Source organism: Prionailurus bengalensis, chromosome A1 (assembly GCF_016509475.1).
Source record: "Prionailurus bengalensis isolate Pbe53 chromosome A1, Fcat_Pben_1.1_paternal_pri, whole genome shotgun sequence".
Classification (NCBI taxonomy): domain Eukaryota; kingdom Metazoa; phylum Chordata; class Mammalia; order Carnivora; family Felidae; genus Prionailurus; species Prionailurus bengalensis.
In genome coordinates, this window is record NC_057343.1 from 159,732,187 (window position 1) to 159,756,079 (window position 23,893).

Below are 23,893 nucleotides of genomic sequence, written 5' to 3' on the forward strand. Positions count from 1 at the left end.
AAACAAAATTATCCATCACCAGCTGATCCTTAATACTGGAGCCTTGGGGCACCTGGGTGGCTCAGTCAATTAAGTGTCCAACTCTTGATACCGGTTCAGGTCATGATCTCATAGTTATTAGTGAGATTGAGCCTTGCTTTGGACTCTGTGCTGACAGCATGGAACCTGCCTGGAATTCTCTCTTTCCCTCTCTCTCTGACCCTCTCCAGATCGCGCCCATATTCTCTCTCTCTCAAATAAACACTAAAAAAAAAAAAAAATACTGAAGCCTAAGAAAAACAGGTGGCAGTAAATTCTCCCAGTGGTTAAATAAAATAAAAACAAATTATTAGCAGAGTATCAGAAAGCTAAACATGATTACAATCATTGTATCATTCTAAAAGCTATACTTTAATGAATGTTTACAAAGTGCTGGGCATTGTTCTTAGCGCTTCTGTGTATTATCTCACCTAGTCCTAAAAACAACCCTATTAAGTAGTTACAAATCCATTGTAATAGTAAGAAAATTGAGGTGGAAAAGCAGAGAGACACATATACGACTTGCCTAAAGTTCTTTTCATTAGCAAGTGGAAAAACTGGGATTTGATACCATGGAATCTACTTGTTTTTGGTAGAGAACAAAAAGCAACACAAATAGTGAAATTTAGTTTTTTTTTAAATACGCAAATATTCCTAATAAAGATTATTTTAAAAAACAGATTTGGGGCGCCTGGGTGGCGCAGACGGTTAAGCGTCCGACTTCAGCCAGGTCACGATCTCGCGGTCTGTGAGTTCGAGCCCTGTATCAGGCTCTGGGCTGATGGCTCAGAGCCTGGAGCCTGTTTCCGATTCTGTGTCTCCCTCTCTCTCTGCCCCTCCCCCGTTCATGCTCTGTCTCTCTCTGTCCCAAAAAAAAATAAAATAAAATGTTGAAAAAAAAAAAAATGCAAAAAAAAAAAAAAAACAGATTTTAGCAGATTGACTAATCATCTAAAATATTTGGAGGAATTAAATTGGTTTAGCACAATTACTAAAATTATTCTTTAGAAGACATATACCAAAGGAGTCAAATTAATATATGAAAGAGAGTTTATTTATCTATTTATGTATCTGCCTTGGTCTAGAAAAGACTAAAGATGGCTTAAAAGGGGATCATACTAATGTTCTGGAAAACATTCAAAATCTTAAATATATTACTCTCCCCAAAAGTTAGCTGCTTCCAAGCTTGACTTAATATTTTGCATGTTTTCTCTCCGTTGTTTTGTAAATATATTTGCTTCTCCTTTCTGTAATCGACGTCTGGCAGCTGATTTTTGCTGTTTTGTCAACTGACGTTTCACCTTCTGTTTCACCAATTCCTGGAAAGATTTCATGAATTAGTATTACTGATTACTGAACATTTTAATAAGGAGACAATATTCAATAAAACAAAGATTTACATTGTTAATATTTTTCATATTTGTTAACAAGCATGAATTTCTTAAATTCCAAACACTGACAGTACCATATGAACCAGCAACAAAATAAACCACAAATTAATGGTTATAAAATAGAAGAAATTAAATTCCTAATAGAAATACAGATTATAGCAAAAAGTAGTAGTCACAATTCTTTGAATAACAAACCACAACAGTGCCACCTAGTGTCCATGAGGAAAACTGAAAACAAAAACAAAAAAAATTTACCCAACAAGATAAAAAACTGCTTGTTCCTCTGCTTTTGAGGTAAAAGTAGACATGGCTTTGTAGTAGAAAATTATGTTTGAAAACATTCACTACTGGCCAAAATTTATCCAAGAGTGCCTTCATAACTTCAGGTGTAGAGACGACCTGATGGCAGCAGTTACATGGTAAAGTCTTCACACAGTTTCTGGGAGATGCAGAATGTTTTCTCAGTGAATAATCATAACTTCAAATTATTTCTTATTAAGACCCAGGCTGCCAATGTCACTTACAAGATGAATAAAAGTTTGAATATTCTGCTCCCAATAATCTTTTCTTCCTCTGAAGCACTACAGCCTGTTATTTAATTGTATATACCCTTGTACCACCCTACTTATTTCCTAAAAAAGAAATAAACACTGCAAGCATTGAAGGAAAGGTCTCTTGTTAATATGCCCTACTCTCTGCTAGGCACAAAGAAACATTTATTAAAACCTGTCAAGTTAAAAAAATTAAAGAATAATCAATCTGAGGTAAAAATGGCCTAACTAGTCGGCTTATGTTTCTTGAATTGCACATGTGTATTATAAAACTTGGACCAGATGAGTTAAAAGCAGACTTTGCATTTTTACATAGTTAAGCAGACTACATTCAATTAACAGGCTTTAACAAGTCATCCCTCTTGATTTTAGTCTACTGATTCCCAATGGGAAAAAAGGTTAAGAAAATAAACAGATGGAACATTCAGTTTTCAATTCCCTGCAGAGGCTGATATCCCACGAGATGTAGTTCCCCAAACCCAGTAAGGCAGGAGACTTAGAAGGAACTGGTACCTCAGAAGTTTCAGAACTGAAAGCTGTAGGACTGGCTGAAAAGTTTAGAACAAGTATGACTGGGCTCTAGCACCCCTCCCTATCCTAGGAAGAAGACAGGCAATTATCATAGCCTACTCACCCCAGCAAGAGACCAGAACCCTGAATGAGAAAAACATCTTAACTACAACAAAGATAAGAGAGCAATACTTTCAAAATTCTGAAGGAAATCATTTCCAAACTACAACTTGAACACTTAAAACTCCCAATCCAGTGTGAGAACAGGATAAAAAGACATTTTTAGTAATAAAAAGTACCACTTCTACCATTCACTCAAATAATTACTGGAATCAATACTGCCAAATAAAGAGATGGAACTAGAAAAGAGGCAACCAAACAAATAGGAAAGGAGAGATCATCCCAGGAAGACAACAGTAGAGCATGTACCACACTTAAAACCAGAGGAATTCAGAGGCCTCTAGAATATTTTCAAGAAAAAAAAATCAATTTCTTTTCTAAATATTCTGTGTGAATTTCCCATTGGTTCTTCACTTTGATGAGACCACAGGATAATCATATCAAGAAGCTCAAGAAAATAAGGAAATAATGGATTATTATGCATGCTCCTCCTTCTAATCCAGGACAATTTATGAATCCTACAAGGTTAATTTTTTTCATGTTAAAAAAAAGTGGAAGGGGTGCCTGGGTGGCTCAGTAGGTTAAGTATCCAACTGTTGATTTCAGCTCAGGTCATGATCTCGTGGTTCAGGAGTTTGAGCCCTGCATCTGGCTCCATGCAACAGTGTAGAGCCTGCTTAAGATTCTCTCTCCCTCTCTCTCTCTCTCTCTCTCTCTCTCTCAAAAAAAAAAAAAAAGGCAGGAGAAAAATCTCATTTAGTATTTATTTTTTAAAAAATACTTGTGTATTATTTCAGGGAGTACATAAAAAATTAAACAAAAATCATGCATTTTGTTGATTCTGTTGTTCGGTTGTTGTGGGCCATATGTTTATTAAAAAGCAATATACCTAAATGTTTAATAAGAATTTGTTACATATTAGAAAGAACAGGGTTCACAGGTGGCAACTTTGCCAATAAATAGAGAACGACAGAAGTATTTATATGAAGAAAACATCTTACAATTACAGTTTCAAAGAACAGAGAAAATCTTTTACCATATAGGAAAATAATCATCAAATTAACAGAGGTAAAAAAATAAAGTTTCTTTTCTTATGACTTTTTAACAAAATGAAATGTGACCTCAAGGAAAAAAGGGTGACCAAATTTTCAAAAGAATGTAGAGTTAAGATCATCAATTTGTTTCCAATTATTAGAGGGAAATCTTTTTGATCAAGCTGGCTGAAGAGATCTTTTTCCTCTTAGAAGGCAAATTTGTATTTTATAATGCAATTCTTTATAGGTTTGACCCCATCTTAAACTTTAAGTTCCTATTAGCTATAAAGGAAATGAGGTAAAGTCAAGACTTACAGACAATGTCAGTGTCATCTTTTATATACAAAAGACAGCATAACTTAGCATGAGTTAGTAATCTAAATTTTTCTTTATATGTGGTTGCCAATTTTATGCCACTGTAATTGTATAAAAGCACTTATGTTTGGAATCTGAGACATCAAAGAAAAGAGTGTAAATAAAACTCAAGTATAGAAAATATCAAAGCCAAGGGTGGGCAGACAATCATAAAGTGTGAGAAATTCTTAATAAAGACAGGTTGATAATACTTAAAGGGAAATTTTTATCTTTTAATATAATTAATAGATGTTTCAAAAATTCCAAACATTTATAGTTTTTATCTAGAATATCAAGTAAATTATAAGCTCAGCAGAAAAGAGTATATAAAAATCAATACATTTATAGAATTTCACTTTTATTTTGGTCTCACAACTCTGAATGTTCATATTATCAAGAAAGTTCCTAGAACCATTAAAAATGTGTTATGTTATAGAATACAGTATGTTCTTTTTAGCCTATCTTTTATAATTCTGATTTAATTTTGTAAATATCCCATATTATATCCATAGGACACACATTTTAACTTATTGGACGATATATATGAATTTGGAAATCATAAGTTCAGTAAAAACAAAATTCTTTTATTTTGAATTCATATTCCACATAATTTTATTTCTTCTTGTTTTTTTTTCTAAATTTTTTAATGTTCCCTTTTATTTTTTAAATTTTAACTCCATTTATTTTTGAGAGTGAGTGTGAGAGAGAGTGAGCAGGGGAGGGGCAGAGAGAGAGGGAGAGAAAGAGGGAGAAACAATGTCAAGCAGGCACCATGCTGTCAGCAGAGTCTGATGCAGAGCTCGAACTCAAAAACCATGAGATCATGACCTGAGCTGAAACGAAGAGTCAGATGCTTAACCTACTGAGCCACCCAGGTGCCCCTTTTAATGTTTATTTTTGACAAAGAGAGAGAGAGAGAGAGAGAGAGAGAGAGATAGGAGAGCACTAATGGGAGAGGGGCACAGAGAAAGGGAGAGAGAGAATCCAAAGCAGCCTCTGAGCTATCAGCGCAAAGCCTGATGTGGGGCTTGAACACATGAACTGTGATATCATGACCTCAGCTGAAGTAGGATGCTCAGCCAACTGAGCCATCCAGGTGCCCCTATTGCCTCCTTTCTAACTTCTAAATTGATTTTCTTCTTTTGTTTATATTAAATGAAGTTATCACTAAAAACTGGTTTTAAGGATATGCAGCTTAATGGCTTTAAGTACAAGGGAAGTCCCCAATACACCAAGTATGTAATTTTATCTCTTTCCTTAAAATCTACAAAGGAAGTAAACTGATTCTTCCTCTTGGGCAGCCTGGAGAGTATGGCAGGCAGTAAAATCCAGGAGCTGGACTATTTGTGTTCACTATCCTGCACAGAAAATGTCCCTTAAGAAATTCTTTTGAACATTGCTGCTAAATGTCTAACAAAACTTTTAGGTCAAAAATTTTTAAATTACCTATTTTTCTCCTTCAAAATTTAGTGAAGCTGGCACATCTTCACACTGTAGCTGCACTGCTGTCACTAGCTGGGTAATCTTGAGCAAAGTCATGTAACCTATCTGGGCCTCAATTTCCTCATTGTTAAAATGCAAGGACTAGACCATATCTGAGTATCTACAATCCAACCAGGGTAGTGACCTAATCAACATTTGGAAAATGTTGAATGAATAGTTACCGGAGGAATTGTTGAACAGCTTAAAACACTGCCCACAGAAGTAACACTCAGAGTTCTTGTTCTGTACTGTTTAGTATCTTCCATACTTTCTTCATCTCTAAAATTAAAACAAAGTCACAAATTACCTAATTTTTTATAGTTAATTATGTGTCATTTATACTTATCCTTACATAATAAAATATCGTTATATTTAAAATTTCTGTAAGGTAAAACTCACACATTTCACAATTCAGCCCAATATATTAATAATTTCCATTTTTCAGCATTCTAATAGTCACCATCAAAATTGCAAAACGTTAGAATGTTTCAGCCATCAAAATTTGTTACCACTTCCCCAGAATTTATATCTCTTTTCCGCTAATCTCTTGTTCTTTCATTGAACTTTACACATATCTGCCTCTTACATTTAAATTCTTATAACACTTCCCTGCCATCTCCTAAACAACAAAAAATGTAATGGGACCAGAGGCAGTATTCTTAATCTGTATCATCTGCCCTGCTAAGGGAGAAAAACTGCAATGATGGAAACAAACTTGTTTTACACATTGCTCAAAGTTTTAATATATACAAAGTTTAAGACACTCAGACCATATTAACACCGAACAGTCAATATTTTTCAGCAACATCTCTTATCATATGTTTCTACTCTGAATAATAAAAATTTTGCCCAACATGTGTTTAAAGAGAACAAGTTATTCTGTGCTAAGACTCTTTAACCTCTGTAGATTTTCTTCAATTACTTAAAATCCTCAGTCCCTGCCACTCTTGATTTTAACTTATAATTTTAATTTTACAAATTTATTATTTGAGTTGTAATTGCCCCGAGACTCCAGATACAGTTTTACAGAAAAGGCACAAAATTTTCATGTTTTGTTTCACGATAAAACTCTAAAGACAGCCTTAGGATGTACTGAGAAATGCCTAATAAATGTACTATTGATATAGTTTTGTCTTATTACTATTTTGAAATAATTAAAACTCCTTTCATGATTCAGGATAAACTATTCCAAATATAAAAATTAAATTTTTTATCTTTTGCTAAGTTCAGGCTGCTAATTCATTAATATTTGCAAGAAAAAAAAAAACTCTTAGAAAAAAAAAACATATAATGTTAAATAATTTTAACTATACATGAACAAATATTGATAGAAGGTTCAAAGTACCAGAGAAAATTCACTCTAAGTAGATATCTTAAGAGAGCACATTTACTACATGTTTACTGGACTACATATAAACCAAACACATATACAACTACAAAAATATATGAACATTTGTACATCTAGAACTTGACCAATTTACCAATTATTGTAAATAATTCTTTTAAAGTAATCAGTTTGCATTTTTAAGGCAGAACTGTTTAAAAACGAATCAATAAATTGCCGAGGATTAGGTCCATTGTAGAAGGTAATCTAAATTTTAACAATAAAAGGGTTATTTGCTTTCTCAGTTTTTAAACATAATGGGACAGAATACAGCTCTATCATTTGAAAAACAAGAACAAAAACGCCACTCATTTATCAGAATTGAAGAAAGTATAGGTCTCCACATTAAAGTAAAAAAAAAAAATCAATCAACAGAAATCTATACCTGAAACACCTGGATTCTTTGTTTACTGACGACAAGGCAATCAGATGAGGGCATGCATCTTCATAGTCTTCAGAGCTCATGGGGATTCCTCCTTGACCTGGTTTACCATTTTGCCTAGTGTCATTTTCAATTTTGTCTGTCTCCTCAGAACATTCAGTTACAGAACTGTTGTCAATAACTTGGCCTTTTATTTCTTCTAAAGCTTGACTGAATTCAGGTAATTCAAAATTTTGTGCATCAGCACTCTCCTCTGACGAATCCTCTCCCTTTATTTGTTCAAGGTGTCCAGATGATATGCAACAGTAGTCAGCGGATTCATCTGCAGACTTCTGATCACTTTGATTTTTTGATTTATGAAACTTTGCTTTTTCTGACAACTCTTCATCAGAAGGTGAGAATTCAGATCCGTCTTCTGTTTCAGTATTTTCATCATCTGGACCTAATGGATGAAGCAATTCATCATCTGTCTGCATTTCCTTTGTGTAGCCGCTGGCAGAAACCTCTACATCAAGAGAGTCCTCCCTCCTAGAAAAAAGAATGACAAACATTAGGAAAAAAATCTACCTGACATGGGTAAGTATTTATTATTCTGATAAATTATAATTCTGAAATGAGTTTAATAGTTAACGTATTTTAAAGATTTTTCTTTGCCTAAAATGTAATACTTAGTTAAATACACAAATGTAAAAGATACATTTTTGTTGTCACTTAAGAACAAAATGACTATGGGGATGACTGCCTGGCTCATTTGGTTAAGAGTCCGAATTTTGGTTTTGGCTCAGGTCACAATCTCAAGGTTTATGAGATCGAGCCCTGGATTGGGCTGTGTTTACAGTACAGAGCCTGATTGGGATTCTCTCTCCTTCTCTCTCTGCTCCTCCTTAGTTCGCATGTGTGTGTGCACATGCAAAGACTGACTATTAAAAGCAACAAATATTAGCAGAAAGGTTACAGAAACTTCAGTTGATAATGATTTAATAAATTGACTTTAATGGGCGCTAAAGATTTCTTCTTTGAAGTTCTATCATCCCAAAGCACAAAAGTGTCATAATTAAGAATATAAAATAAATGAAAAAGTTTTGCTTTGAAAATTTACATATAATTATGTTCCATGAATCAAGTAAATATAGCTTCTGTTCTGTATAAAGGAAAAACATAAACTCCAATATGAATAAAAGTTTGTGAATTTATAAGAAACTAAATGTGTTACTCCCCTAAAATTCACAAACATAGCCTTAATAGACCAAAGGCACAAAGGCAGGCTTTTCTAGTTTTTAAGTTTCATTTATACACTAGACAGCAATGATACTCAACAATGATTATGTGTCAATGGTTACTATTTGGAAATTTTTTAGATGAAACTGTTAAACTTTTCAGAACTAAGTAAATCAAGTATTATTTATTTATTTTTATTTTAGAGAGAGGCAGAGAGGGAGAGGGAGGGAGGGAGGGACAGAGGGAGACAGGGAGGGGGAAAGGTAGAAGGAGAGAGAGAGAGTCAGAGAGAGAGAGAGAGAAAGAGAGACAGAGAAAAAGAGAGAGAGAGAGAGAGAGAGAAAGAGAGAGAGAGAATCCTAAGCAGGCTCCATGCTGAGGTCTATCCTACGACCTTGGGATGATGACCTGAGCCAAAATCGAGTTGGATGCTCAACTGACTGAGCCATCCAGGTGCCCCAATAAATCATATATTTAAACAGTTTTTATTATTTTAAACAAAGCAGAGTACAAACCTGATATCACTAAAGGTTGGGTAAAGCTCACTTTCATAGCTGAAACGTTTCATGAAGAAATCTCTAATGCATTTAACATCTCTGTCAAAATACCTGCAAAAGGAAGAATCATTTTTGATATAGCCTTTGTTGCTCATGTTTTTCCTCATTAGCCAATGACAATATACTTATTAATGATATTGCTAATCATTATATGAAAAAAGATGTTACTCACAAGAAAGAAAAGAGACGAATCAGATGCCAGTGTGTTTGAAAAACAAAAACAAAACAAAAAAGCAGAGGAACTAATAGAAAATATAAGCTTTCAAAGGCATATGGTCCCTATAGTTAGAAAACTAGAGGCCTTCCCATACTGTAATAGACATACTAAGAGAAAATAACATGCATCTGAATCTCAGAAAAAAAAGACTGGGTCTGCAGTTAGGGGCAGGTTTCCACCTTTCCTCTTTAGTCTCCAGCCTGTCTGGTTATACTTCTCATCAGCTATACCCACTAGAACCCCATCTACAAAAGCTTAAAGACGGAACAGATTAGTGACACATAAGAAAAAGTTTGGGGACCATTAAATTATGTTTATATACCTTTATTATCCATTAGCTAATTTGCAAGAACATCCAAAAGAGATAAATAATGCTGTGGTTTATAAACAATGATCTGAAGACACGCTAATCTGGACCAATGGTAGAAGGACCTATATCAGGTTGCTTTTTTAGGCCACCATAAAGCAGTGGGAACAGATTAAATTCTCTAGGTTTCTAGATAAGGGAGAATTAAGAAACAGGGTCACATAGAATTCACTATCTGCTTGAATATTAATATTTCAGAGAAAGTCTGGAAACAGATAATGGTGCTAATCTTTCCTAATTTTAGGGCACCCAGGGAAAAACCTCAGTAAATTAAAAATTATCTTTTTATTTATGTCTATGTTTCATCTAATTAGACAAACTCTGAAAATCTTCAAAAGCAGACATAGGTCTTTTTATAATTATTTATTAATTAATTTACATCTTAATTTCTACTACACAGTACAACTCCTTTACCCTAGTACTTCTCCATTAAATAGCAAGTTAAATCATACTGTTTCCCTACAGAATAATGCAGCCTACACTTTGAATATCACAATTTGTCATCGTTTCCTTCTCTACTTCTGGTGGTTCCTGAATATTCTTTCATTGTGTGACTGTTACCCCACAGTAATAAAAATGGTGATGAGTCATCATCCAAAGATATGTTAAACACTCAAACACCAGGTGTTAATCTATTAATATTTTTTGGTTAAAAATATTCTTTATATTTAAATGACATCTTCTTTTTCTGGAATAAGTATAGACATTTTCTTATGAAAATCTGTAGGAAGAAAAGTTTGACTGAACACAAACTGGTTTGAGTTCAAACTTTCCAAGAATTCATACACTCTTATTTGTAAATGATAGCGATTGTTATCTTCAGGAGAAAGGAGAAGTTTCTCATAACTTGGAAAAGAAGGTAAAAAATATTCAGCTTTGATTACAATCAATTACGTCACGAAATACAAAGTAAAATATTGTCATACTTCATAACTTGGCTGGCTTACATGGTTAAGTAATGTGAAGAGTAAGATTACCACAGTATATAAAGAGATTCTGCCCTATGTTAGGGATGAGGTTTTACATGAGTTTTTTTCTAATGATAAAATAAAAACTAAAAATGATAGGAGAGATATTCTTGGTTTGGTAACTGAGTCCACTTCAAGATCATAATTTTTACTAAGGCCATGATTATAAAATTATGCTTGGTGAAACACTCTTGGAGGCAACTATGGAGCAGAGAGAGGATAGGGTCCTAGGGTTCCCTTCTCTATGTCCCTACTCTGGGCAGACTTTGTTTTAAAAACTGGGCTTCCACGTAAAAGTCTGTTTGAATAAAAGTTTGCTGAACTTTCCACCTAAGAAAGTTTGACTTTCAGAAGTCTGTCCGATTACACAAGTAATTCAAATTCTTTTGATGGTTTATAAAGCAGGCAGTTTCTTCAGATTTCCCATGTACAGCAAAAACTTAATGACTAGGTTTTAACAACTGGATCAAAGTGCATTTTCCCCCCTTTAAAATACTGAGGAATAAGATAGGTTCTCTTAGGGGGGGAAATCCTAGTTTGTATCCTTTAATAAAAGAACAAATTTTTAGACCATCAACATCAGTCACTTCAAACCAGTTATTGACCCAAATCACGGTATTACAAAGTTAAAAAAAATTAAGAAAAAAATGACTGCATCACACGTAAACACACCCATATCCAGAATCACTTTTAGCATATACCATTCAGCATTGTGATGAGAAGTTGAAACCATCTGTGGAAAATCAATCATGGTGATGTGGTCATCTTTATCCAAAATGAGATTGAATTCATTGAAATCTCCATGAATCAGTCCATGATTTGCAAGTTTGACAATTAGGTCCATAGCTTCATCATATACAGATGCAGGGTCTTCAACATGGTGTATCTGACATCTGAAAGTGTGAAAACAGGTTATTTATATTCATTTATGATTTTCATGAAAGCAGGCATGCATATTATTTTTTCCATTTCTTAATTCCCTATCAGCTTTCTCTTCATTTCTATTAGCACACAGACAAGATGTAACAGCTCCCACATATTAAAAAAAAAAAAAAAAAAAAAAAAAAGGCACACCCTGTCTCAACTCTATATTCTCTTTCTACTACATACTTTCATGGATAATTACAGCCCAACTCCTCTACATGTACTTACTTCATTTTTTCCCTCCCATTCTAATGAACTCATTTTAAACAGGTTTTCACCTACTTCGTCTGAATGCAATAGGTAGAGTCAAAACTACCAGTAATTTCCATGTTGCTAAATCCAGTGGTCAATTCAGACTTCATCATATGCGGTCTCTCAGTTAACCTCTTCCCCTCCGCCCCCTGCCCCACACCCCCGCTGAAATGCTTCCTTCACTTGACTCTTGGTACACCAACTCTTCAGGCTGTCCTCTTTCTATGTTTATCATTCCTTCTCAGTCTTTTTCACTAGTTCTTCATCTTTCCCCAGACGTTTAAACTTTGGAGCTCAAAGGTTAATACTAGGAGCCTTTATTTAGAATAATTCTTGGTGATCTCATTTAGGCTGTTGGCTTTAAACACCTCAATCTATACTTCTCTGAACTGCAAGGCATCTCAAACTTAAGCATGTCCCATACTGAACCTCTGATTCTATCCCATCCTCTAACTCCAAGCTGCTCTTCCTGCAGTCTTTCTCATTACTGTAAATGACAACTTTGTACCTCCAATTAATTTGTTATTCAGGCCCCAAAACTTGGTGTTATCCTTGACTTTCCCTTTCTTCATATTGATATCCAATCCCTAACAAATCGTGTTTGTTCTCCCTGCAAAACATATTCAGAATCTAACCACTTTTTATCACCTTCACATCCACAACTCTGATCTAAACAATCTTGACTGGATTATTGCAATAATTTCCTAGCTTTTCTTCCTAATTCTGTCCTTGTCACCTTTCAATCTATTCTCAAAACAAAAGCCACAGCGATTCTATTAAAACAGTAGTCACATCATGTCTCTTCTCAGTTCAAATTCCTCCAATGGATTCCTATCCAAAACAAAATAAAAAAGCCTTGTGCTATTGCTACAATGACAACGACACTGCAATATATAAACATATGAAATCAACATGCTGTACAATTTAAATTTGTATGTCAAATGTACTAAAAAAGAAACTAAAAGTTCCTTGCAATTGCCTACAAACCTTAAATGATCTAGTCCCCTGTTGCCTCTTTGATCTCATCACTTTTTATCTCTGCCCTCATCCACTCAACTCCAGCCACACTAGCCTCCTCACTGCTTCCTGAACATGCAGGCATGCTCCAATCCCAGGATTTATGTACTTTGCTGGTGCCTCTGTCTGGATCTCTTAGATATCTGCATGGTTTTTTCTCTCACTTATTTTAGGATTATGCTCAAAAATACTTTATCAATGAGACTCTTCCTGACCATTTCATGTAAAATAGCAGTTTCCTCCACTCACCTCAGTACTCCCTGTCCCCTTACCTACTTTATTTTTATCTATAACATTTTCTACCATCTGATAATCATGTATTTCCTTGTTTAGCTATTTACTGCATGTCTCTTTCTATCAGAACATAAACTCTATGAAGGCAGAGATTTTGTTTTTTTCACCGGTAGGCCTACTAAAACAGTGCTTAGTATATACTAGATTACTAATAAATACATGCTGAATAAATTACAGAGATTACAAAATTCATACTATCAGAACAAAATTGAATTTTTAATTTGCATGTGAGACTATTGCTTTGTGGTAATTTCTAACCTTCCAGAAGCAGTATTTCATTTAATTAAAAATATTTTTTGAAAACTAAACCTTACATTTATTTATTAGAATCCATAGTTTCAAGAATAATAAATACTTACAGAGGATAGCCACTTACGAGTTCCATTACCACTGCATGGCGATTATAATCAATCGGTTTTGGGACTGGAAATTTCCTCTCATACAATGCCTAAAATATAGCAAAATAGGTATAAACTAAAGAAGAGGTCATTAATATTTCGGGTAAAATAAAAGTAAACATACCTGCCCACAACTAGAAGAAACATACAAGATTTTACCAAATTACACGTGATTATTTATGGCTTATTCACAGCACAAAATGAGCTACACATAAAATAAAATTCTAAACCAGTTAACAATTCACTTTTTCACCAAACGCTAATTTACTGAACATTTACTAAATATTATACATGGTGCTAGGGTTACAGAAATGAATGTAAAAAAGCCTGTCCTCAAGAGGCCTATAATCTCCTAGGATATACTCTCTTCATTTTATTTATTTTTATATTATACTTATTATTTTTTATTTATTTTAATTAGGCTCCATGTCCAATGTGGGGCTTGAACTCATGATCAACAGTCACACTCTTTACCAACTGAGCCAGCCAGGCACCCCAGGATATATCCTCCTATTTTTTTACATTTCTGCCATCAATTGGGAGTGTGCTTAAAAATTCAAATGGAAATAAACTGTGAGTGAGGAAATACTCTTATCTTCTGGCAGATTAGAAAATGAAATATCCCAAAAGATCAGGTATTGTAGCTTACAGAGCATTGACCTTTTTCTTCAGACCACAATATACAATGTAAATTATGTAACAAATATACACAGTAGTAGTTTGAGTCATATTACTTCATATCATCCATAAATCCATCTTTTCTTAACTTCTTATGCTTAACTTCTTCTACCTTTTGCTTACAAAGTCCTGTTATTACTTCCTCCAAAATATGTTAGGTTTATGGTCTCTGCAATTTGGAATGTTACCATTTGAAAGTAGGCCTTTGTTATTTATACCTGATTGCTCTAACAGTGGTTCTAGCTCTTGCCACCATAACTAACCTTTATTTTGGGTACCAATACCAAACTAAAATACTTAGGTCAATGCTCCATTCAGAAAAATCTACAATGTTTATAAATATTGATTTCAGTCTCAACAACTTTTCCTAGTTTTCAGAACTCTCTTTAATCCACCTATCAGGTCCTAGTTTTCCCAATACTCTTTTTAAAAAATATATATATTATATGTATATATTATATTTATATTATAAACATAATATATAATAAGTCTTTGTAATATTTATATTACACACAATATATTACATATATTATACACATATATAATATATAATGTAAATATATACTACATATAATATATACATGTCTATATTTATAAATATAGACACATATATATTATATATATATATAAAATACATATTATATATGATATACATGTATATAATGTACATATATAATGGTCATTTATTTTTGAAAGAGAGACAGAGACAGAGGGTGAGCAGGGGAGGGGCAGAGAAAGAGAGAGAGACAGAATCTGAAGCAAGCTGCAGGCTCTGAGCTGTCAGCACAGAGCTCCTTTGCAAAGAACACTGTCTTACTATCTTATCCTTAGAGACAAATCATATGCATGCTTCATGACTCTACTCAACTCCTACTTGCTTTATGAAACCTCTTTTATCAACTATTCTACTTTACAGAAGTTTCTCTAAACTTAACATATAATTTAATTTTTAAATGTTTATGTATATTTGTGTTATATTCCCAACTTATAGATGCTTGACTTCATTACTTATTCCTTTGGTAGCCACACCTTCAGCCCACCCTATGCCAGGTACTTAATACAGTGTGGTAGGCATACAATTCATACTCCGTACATATTTATGAATAGGGCTAATTTCATAAAGCATTTATTTCCTATCTTCCTTGCTGAGGAACTGAACTCCACTCCCCAAAGATTTTTGTTTGTTTGGCTTTGAAGATTTTTTTCAGTACAAGTAGTTCTGAACATGCTTTGGCAGCTCAATAGCATATAACCTTAACTACTGTCATAATGGTCTAGCTCTTGCACTATGGCTTACTCCCTAATCTTATTTTATCTAATTAAATTTAATCTTACTCCCTCCTAGGAAAAAAGAGAATAAATTTAAGGAGCTATTGATGCACAGTCTGCTTCTATTCTAGTATCTTCATATAAACATCTGAGAAAACACCTAATACAGTTTTAGGAAAATGTGTAATAATCTCTACCAAACTGCTTATTTACTGAATATTGTAAGATACAAACCATTAGTATGTAAGACAAGAAACACATAACATGTATGGTATCAGTATCAGCTATTTACATTGTCTTCAGAATTCTTCCCCCATAACTACTAAAAATTTAAGCACATGAATTAACCTACTCAACACCAAAATGCAACTTCCAAAACTTTCATTTACAAATCACATACTATAGCATTATGTATGTAAATTATGTACATATGTATGTATGTACTTTTAGTAAACTCCATACCCAATGTGGGGCTCAAACTCATAACCCGGAAATCAAGAGTTGCATGCTCTTTTGACTGAGCCAGCTAGTGCCCCGAGGGTGACTTTTAATGATGTAAAATTTTAATTTTTTTTTTCAATGTTTATTTATTTTTAGGACAGAGAGAGACAGAGCATGAACGGGGGAGGGGCAGAGAGAGAGGGAGACACAGAATCGGAAACAGGCTCCAGGCTCTGAGCCATCAGAGCGGGGCTCGAACTCACGGACCGCGAGATCGTGACCTGACTGAAGCCGGACGCTTAACCGACTGCGCCACCCAGGCGCCCCAATGATGTAAAATTTTAAAAAGTGAAGTTAAGTAGTAACAAATAAATACTACTGGAGAATAATAAAAATACAGTATTATTTTCTGTTTAATTTAAATGTTATCAAAGATATATATTTTGATTATTAAAGAAACTTAACAAATATATTCTGAACTTAATTTTGAAGTTAAAAGATGAAAACCTAAAGATTTTTACCATTCCTAATATGCATGCAAATTTGTACATCAACATTTCTTCTCCATTAAGTGAAGGAAAGGTACTAGTCAGCTGAGACACTAAGGTTTCTACAGATAATCACTAGAGGTAATTCCCTGGGGTTTTCAACTGGAGACAAACATATGCATATTTATGTATACTAAATAGATACATATTCACACACACACTTTTGTGAGGCAATTACATCACTGATTACTTAAAGCTATTTGTTAATTTGCATTGTAATACCTTATTAATACTGTAGAATACTTGTTGCCTTTATGCATTAATAACGATTAAAAATGCCTTCACATAGAAAAAAAAATCACCAGAAAAACAAATAACAAAAATAATTAACAGTTAAAAATAAGTGTAATGACTGGGACTGGGGGTAGAGAGATGTGGGGAAAATAGACTGGTAAATGTCACTACGTCCTTTCAGTTACATGTATTATTTGGTTAAGAGACATAAAATTATTTACAAAATACCTTCATGTAAGCAAATTCTTTCATGGCAGAGAGACGAGATAAATAAAGCCAAGACATGTTATGCCTGTGTTTATGATAATCACGCTTGTTTTTCAGATTTCGAAAGGAGGTTCGTCCCAGCCTATGAAGCTTTAATGCAAATTGCTGCCCTTCTTCATTTGCAACAACGTAAATATCTAGAGCCAAGATGTAAAAAAGAGCATTATTATACTTTCATTCCAAAAAGTTCACTTGTAATTTCCTAATTTTGATTTTATTTACATCAATTATATCTTTCCTAATAACCACGAATACTTACTACTCAGCAAAATTATTTTAACTGCAATCCAAAATAAAATGACATGTATTAAAATCTACTACAAAAGAAAAGAGGGATGTTGTGTGTCAAAGGTTATTACTTCCAAAGGTGCTCAACACTCAATTCAATTTAGTGGGAAAAATGTAATTGTCTTTTAGCATCCTACACGTGTAAGAAGCAATTTAATATCTTCTTTTTCAACAACACAAAGTTCAATTCTTTAACTGCTTCAATAAATAATATTCAGTTGTTAGAATATAATCCTATAGTAATCAGAATGGAGATATTCCCCTAAGTATTCCAATTATCAATAAAAGTCGGTATTTGTTAATACTGACATTTAAAACATGTCCTAATTATTCATAAGGATTTTAATTATTACACATCAACAAACTATGTCTCACATTGGCAGGATTATAAACTGGCGTAAACTTTTGAAGGGAAATCTGATAATATCAAAAATTTAAATGTACTAACTTTTGTGCTAATAATTCAATTTCTAAGACTGTATTTACAAATTTATTTGTACATGTGCACAGAGGCATGTGTACAAGGGTGTCTACCACATCATTATCTACAAAAGAAAAGGTGAAGTAACATAAATGTCCGTAACAGCTGGGACTGGTAAATTCAATTACAGAGCACTCATACCATGTAATACTCTACATAACTATGAGAAAGATCTATCTGTTAACATGAAATGATATCAGAAATGCATCCAGGGACACCTGGCTGGCTCAGTCAGTATGGTATGGGACTCTTGATCTCGGGGTTGTAAGTTTGAGTCCCACATTGGGTATAGAGATTACTTAAAAATAAAATCTTAAAAAAAAAAAAACCCAAATCAAATGAATCAAATGGAAAAAAATCAAGTAATGTTTGCTTTTACCTGTGATTAAAAAGATATATATGTGTATATATACATATTTTCAGTGCATTATATACTATTATTTACATAGACTATTCCAAGAAGGATATATAAGACAGCAGTCAACAGTAACAGCTTTCAAAAGTATGACAACAGATGGAGACCTGGTTAGGATAAAGTTTTACTTTTTATTTTACTTTCTTTTGTACTATTTATGATTTATACAGTGAAGTTCTTATAAACAAAAAAATGTTATTGTGTTAAATTACCTCATTTTACACATTTCTCTCCCTCTCACACACACACACACACACACACACACACACACACTGCTGTATTTAGCAATCTTGCATTATGTATTTGTTCAATGCTATTTTAGAATGCTTTTTTCTGTGTTCTACATACTTAATTTTGCCATATTTCTGCGGTAGAAAAATGTGTTATAGCTTTTAGTCACTGTCTTCTAATACTTCCTTGTGTTACATATTTTAACTCTTACAAATGTCCATTTATAACATATAAAAGAACAAATAATATATTTGCCAAAGATGTCAGTTATTAGCAGAAAATGAATTCTTGGTATAACTGAATTTTCAATGAGAGACTTATGAAAAACAATAACCTACCAAACTAAGAGTAATTTCATCAACTTTACTGCTTCCAACTAACTTTTCAATTCACTGCTTAGCTGAAAAAAATGGAAAAATTTAAAAGATATGTTTTCTCAGGGCACCTGGGTGGTTCAGTTGGATAAATGTCTGACTCTTGGTTTTGGCCCAGGTCATGATCTCATACTTTGGTTCATGGGATGCAGCACCACATCAGGCTCTGTGCTAACAGTGGCAAAGTCTGCTTGGGATGTTCTCTTTCACTCTCTCTCTGGCCCTCCCCCTGCTCATGCTGGCAGGCACACTCTCTCAAAATAAATAAATAAACATTAAAAAAAAAAAGATAATGCTTTCTCAAAGAGAAATATAAAGAGAAACTAAAGCAAAGAAAATGAGTTCAGTAGTACTATTAGCACTTACCAGATTCTTTGCCAACACCTATCTGGTTTCCAACAGATTCAACTACCTGTCTAGAAGAAAGTGTTTTCAAAGCTAGGTAATCATATCCTGCATTTGTCAACCGATAGCCCTGGACAGCTAGACAAAATAAAATGAGAAAGACTGTATTTTAGTTACATCGCACAATCAAGTCACATTAATTCAAGTCATGAGAAGAATTTAAACAGTAAGAAGTCTTAGCTGAAAAGATTAGCTTACCCTGTCCTATGAGTTTGGCATTTCTTCCTATAATTTGTATTTTCTCTCTAGAGAGGTGTTACTCAAAGCATAACTCACAGACTGACACCAGTCTATATATACTACTAGTTTGTGATAAGACACAGAAACTGAATGAAGTGGTTAAGTTCAGTATTTTTTAAATCACTTTCACCAAGCTTTTTTTTTTTATGTCTTTAGCTCCAATAAGGAATTTGTGCCTGTATTTTATCAGTTTTTAAATTTCATTTTTCTAGTAATTACTTTTTAACTGTTATTTTATAATAAAGTATGGCTCCATGGCAGGTTGAAAGAAACAAACTCATTCCTCACCATGGATAATTTGAGAGTTAATGCTCTAGAGTCCTGTGGCAAATTTTCCAAAGATTGTGGCAACAATTATCTCTATCCTATTTGCTCTTCTGCAACTGGAATTTGTTATGAGGAGATAGAGACTATTTCTTTACTCTGTTTATCTGGGTGGGCCCTGTGACTACTCTAATAAAACATGGTAAAAGTATGTGGGTTTTCGGGTCTAGATAGAGTGCTTTGCTGTTCTCGCAACTTTGATTTTCTACCTTTTTAAATGCCTGCTCTGCAAATAAAATAAAATAAAATAAAATAAAATAAAATAAAATGCTCTGGGGAAAGCCAGTTATATGAAAAATCACAAATGGTGCCATAAATACTTACTTTTGGTACGCTCCCAAGCTATGAGTTTATGTTTCACTAATTCTCTTAAAACTTTATTACAGCCACCATGTTTAAGGCTGGCTATAGAAGCAACCAAACTGCAGGGAACTATTTCATGGTTCTTCATGCCCATTTCAACCTGAAATTAAAGGAATTATATGCATTCATAATCAACACAGAGCTACTATCAAAACCTTACTAAGAAGTTAACTTCTCCTTCAAATTTCTCGGATCATGCAGTTCCCCAACCAATTGGAGACATAAGTGATACCTTCTCTGGACATATATTAAATCATAATTTGATATATAATCACTGATATTCATATTCTGCCTCTATACTAAACTATACAGGTAAAAACTGTGAGTGCTTAACAATTACTGACGTGGCAAATATTAAGATATTTGTTGACATCTAAATGTTTATCTGTAAAAACTATAGGTAGTCCAGATATTTATTTAAAAGGTATTTAACATGAAAGTACCATGCAGGAATAGTGGAAGATAGAAAAATATACACAAATAACTCTCAACTCTTTGGAGAATTTATTATCTAATAGTGTAAATAAGAACCGATACATCTAATTTTATTAGAAGGCAAGAAACAGTAAGTGCTAAAAAAGAAGTGGCTCAGGGATGAACAAAAATAATTCTAGCTGAGGGATCAGTTTCAGGAAGAAGTGGCACTTGAGACTGACTGTGAGATGCAGAAAAACAGGAAAAGTATACAAGGGAATATCAGAGAAAGACAAAAGATTTGGACATGGCACATATGTAAGGCAGTACAGAGCACAACAACAGCTAGTATAGTGGTAGCTCAGATGCAATATTGAGTTCATGAAAGGAAGGCTGTAAAATGCTTTTAAGTAAATATAAAAAGCCTTGAAATGCAGACCAAAGAGTTTCAGATTTCTTTTTGAGAAACAATGGACCCCCTTGAAGGGTTTACATACGGGTGATATATGAACAGAGATTTTTTAAGGACGCTAATCAAGTTCTGGGAGGTCCTTCAAACAAAGATGTTTAAGGTAAAGTGGAAAGATACATCTATACTCAGTAATGAAGTCACAATTAAAGGGAAAAAATTGTCAATTATTTGATAGAGGTAACAGATAAAGCTGCCAAGTGGATGTGATCATCAAGTAAGAGATAATGGAAGACAAAGGAGGGTTGAGAAACAGAATTTGGGGGGAAGTTCACATTAAAAGGTAGGGTAGCCAGTCAAAGTAGGGTTATTGATGTAGAAGGCGCCTGAGAAGTAAAGGAAGAGAGAGTCAAGGAAAGGTGGCCACTGATAGCAAGGATGGTAAGACTCAACTGAGACTGAAATATTCTATTTAATGAGTAGGTCATTCCTTGGTGAGCCTTAAAGAAGAGTTTAAAATATCACAGAAGTCAAGTTTTGGAAGATAAATCTGGCACTGTTTTGATGTCCCAATCAAAACCTCGTACCTTAACTCATTTTCCGTGCTTTGTTCCATCTCTCCTAGTCTCTAACATTCTTTCTCTTGACTCCCCTATTTCTGTCAGAGGCATTAAGGACTAAGTGAACATGCTGATGAAGCAAAGAAGGAAGGTTATCTACCAGAAGTGACAGATGTATAGAGAAAGTACAGCTGAATTAAATAATCTATGGGAAGAGAAACGTGTCTTCCAAACTTCATAATGAATTTGCATTTGACAGTTTAATCCTTAAGTATTGCCTATTTAAGCAAAAGATAGTATCTTCTAAAAAAAAGTCATTGTTTTATTCTGGGAATGCCTAATCTATGTGTTGCTGATATTTGTGCCATAAGACTATGACCAGTAAAATCAGTTTTTGTCACTTCCCTGTTTAAAACATTCAGTGGACTACGCCATTTACCGAAGGCATCGATGCGCCCCATCCCAAACGTGCACAAAGTCTCTATTCTATTATTCTCGTTATCATCTCCGTACACTTAATATCTGATACTATCCTCCTTATTTATTTATTTATTTATTTATTTATTCGTTTACTCGATGATATGTCACTCTTGTCTCGTACCCCGGTGAATTCCCTAAGATTGTCACTAAAAACCAGATAAATAAGCGTTGAGTGAATGAAACTGAATAAATGCTATGTAAGTGAATCTGGGAGTGAGGAACTCAATGCTATCAATTCTCAAGAAGTCTTAAACTCTTGCTCGGGTGGTGGGAAGCCGAGCGTTCAGAGGCTTTCCAGGCCACAGAGATGCAAGTGTGGCTCTGGAGTACAAGACGGGAGCAGAAAGGAAGGAAATGATTAGAAGGGGGGCCTCTGCTCTGTTTTAGGGGAGACGAAATCTTCCGACCAAAAGCTTCTGAAAAACCCGACTGTCGGGTCTTTTCCCCGTGCCCAGTCTGGGTCTCTTTGGAGGGCCTACAGCGTGCTCGGCTGAGAGCCGAGTTCGAGGAGCAGAGAAGAACCGCGGTGGGAAAGGACAGGGGACAGGGAGAAACGGCGAACTTCTTACCGCGGTCAGAACCCTGAAGTCATCCCGGCTCATGTAACGTAACTTGGCCACATTCACTCGCCCCATGGCGGCCCAAGATCAAGCCACAAGTCTCCCTCACAACAGATGAGGAGCACAAGGTAAGCCCACACACCAGCCTCTCTCAAGCCTCTCCACCTCCGCCGCCGCCGCCGGATGGTTCGCGCATGTGCTGATCCTTCCTGAAGGTCCTTGTTAATAAATAGAAGAACTAATCTGGCGTGGGAAAATGAAATGCCTTCTGAGTTTTATGATGCATATAGTATGGGTCAGTGCAGAGTATTTTTTGTATAGTGACTTTTTCATGTAAACTAACGGACTTTAAAAATTCTCTACAGTATTTCCTTTTATTTTTCATATCTGTCAGGATTGGTTGCCTAAAGGACGCCATCCGTCTGTAAGAACAGAATGGCAACTTAACGGGAGGAGCAAATTTTACCCACAAACAGCAATTCCTCCTTTAGGCAAAGTGAGTTCTAATAAGGGTGGTTGGAAAATGAACCCAAGCGCGCTTAAAAGTAACAATAGTAATTATACAGACATGCCTCCCCTAACAGGACCTGCTGAGAAAAGAGGAAGGCGTGGCTAGAGTGAGAACTCCGTTGCGTTTGCTCAGTATTGGTTTTAGGTTGGTGCTCGAGACTCGGGAGTGCGCTTGCGCCTGGCGGGGGTGGAGTTTAGGCTGTGTGGAACGCAGGCTGTCTTGGTCACTTCTCCCGCGCATTTCCAGAGAAAGTGGGCCATTTTGACAGGTGGTAACGAATCTCCGAGGATGTTTATCCAAGGCTAAGGAGTAATTTCAGGGCTTAAGGAGAGCCACCCACACTGACCCTGGAACTTTCTACGTCAACAAAAATGATAACCGGAGCAGGACCTTAAACAACTTGCACCTCAGAGGGTGGGTACTCTACCTTCCCTACTAAAGCAACAGGGGTAACAAAACTTGTGTGATATTGTTTGTGTTTATATTTCCTTTCATGAACTACAGTTTAAACCTATTTTGGTATCCCTGTCACGCATTAAGATGTGGGTGCTACATATGGCCACGAAGGACTGTGGCCTATTTCCACTTTGACTCCATTCCCAGCCACTGCTCTTTAGCCTCTCTCTGGATTTGATTCTTATAACTTTGCAAGTAAACTTTGGAGTCCATTTTTTACAGAGTCCCCTTTTTCCTGCTGGGGTTCCACGGGCCAATGTGTCCATTTTCCAACTCTCCAAGGCCTTAGTGAGTATGTTGCTTTGTCCAAACACAGAGTTAGCCTTTTCATAAAACATGCACTGCTGTTCGAAGACAAGCAGTTGAATGTGTGCTTTCATTCCAGTCAGAATAGTTAATAGTCTGAAACCATAGAATACAGGCAGCAGAGCAGTCCTCTGTCCCCTCTACACCACAACCTTTGGCTTCTTTTTTCACTTGAATGCAGTAAGTCTTTGATTAACCATG

The 23,893-nt window shown here is 34.8% G+C and overlaps 1 protein-coding gene across 2 annotated transcripts; it reads right to left on the reverse strand.

Annotated features, from left to right (window-relative positions):
• Positions 1–1,050: 1,050 nt before the first annotated feature.
• On the reverse strand, positions 1,051–22,615 carry RIOK2 (RIO kinase 2). 2 transcript variants are annotated; one of them, XM_043594367.1, is made up of 10 exons: positions 22,429–22,615; positions 19,958–20,096; positions 19,031–19,147; positions 16,837–17,012; positions 13,400–13,488; positions 11,255–11,446; positions 8,960–9,052; positions 7,230–7,754; positions 5,643–5,739; positions 1,051–1,337 (listed from the first exon to the last, which is right to left on the reverse strand). In XM_043594367.1, the coding sequence occupies exons 1-10, from the start codon at positions 22,492–22,494 to the stop codon at positions 1,173–1,175; spliced, it is 1,659 nt and encodes a 552-aa protein (XP_043450302.1). In that variant the 5' UTR covers positions 22,495–22,615; the 3' UTR covers positions 1,051–1,172. The 2 variants fall into 2 exon arrangements, with proteins under 2 accessions (XP_043450302.1, XP_043450292.1); XM_043594357.1 differs by having other exon boundaries at positions 19,031–19,171; positions 22,429–22,611.
• Positions 22,616–23,893: the final 1,278 nt, after the last annotated feature.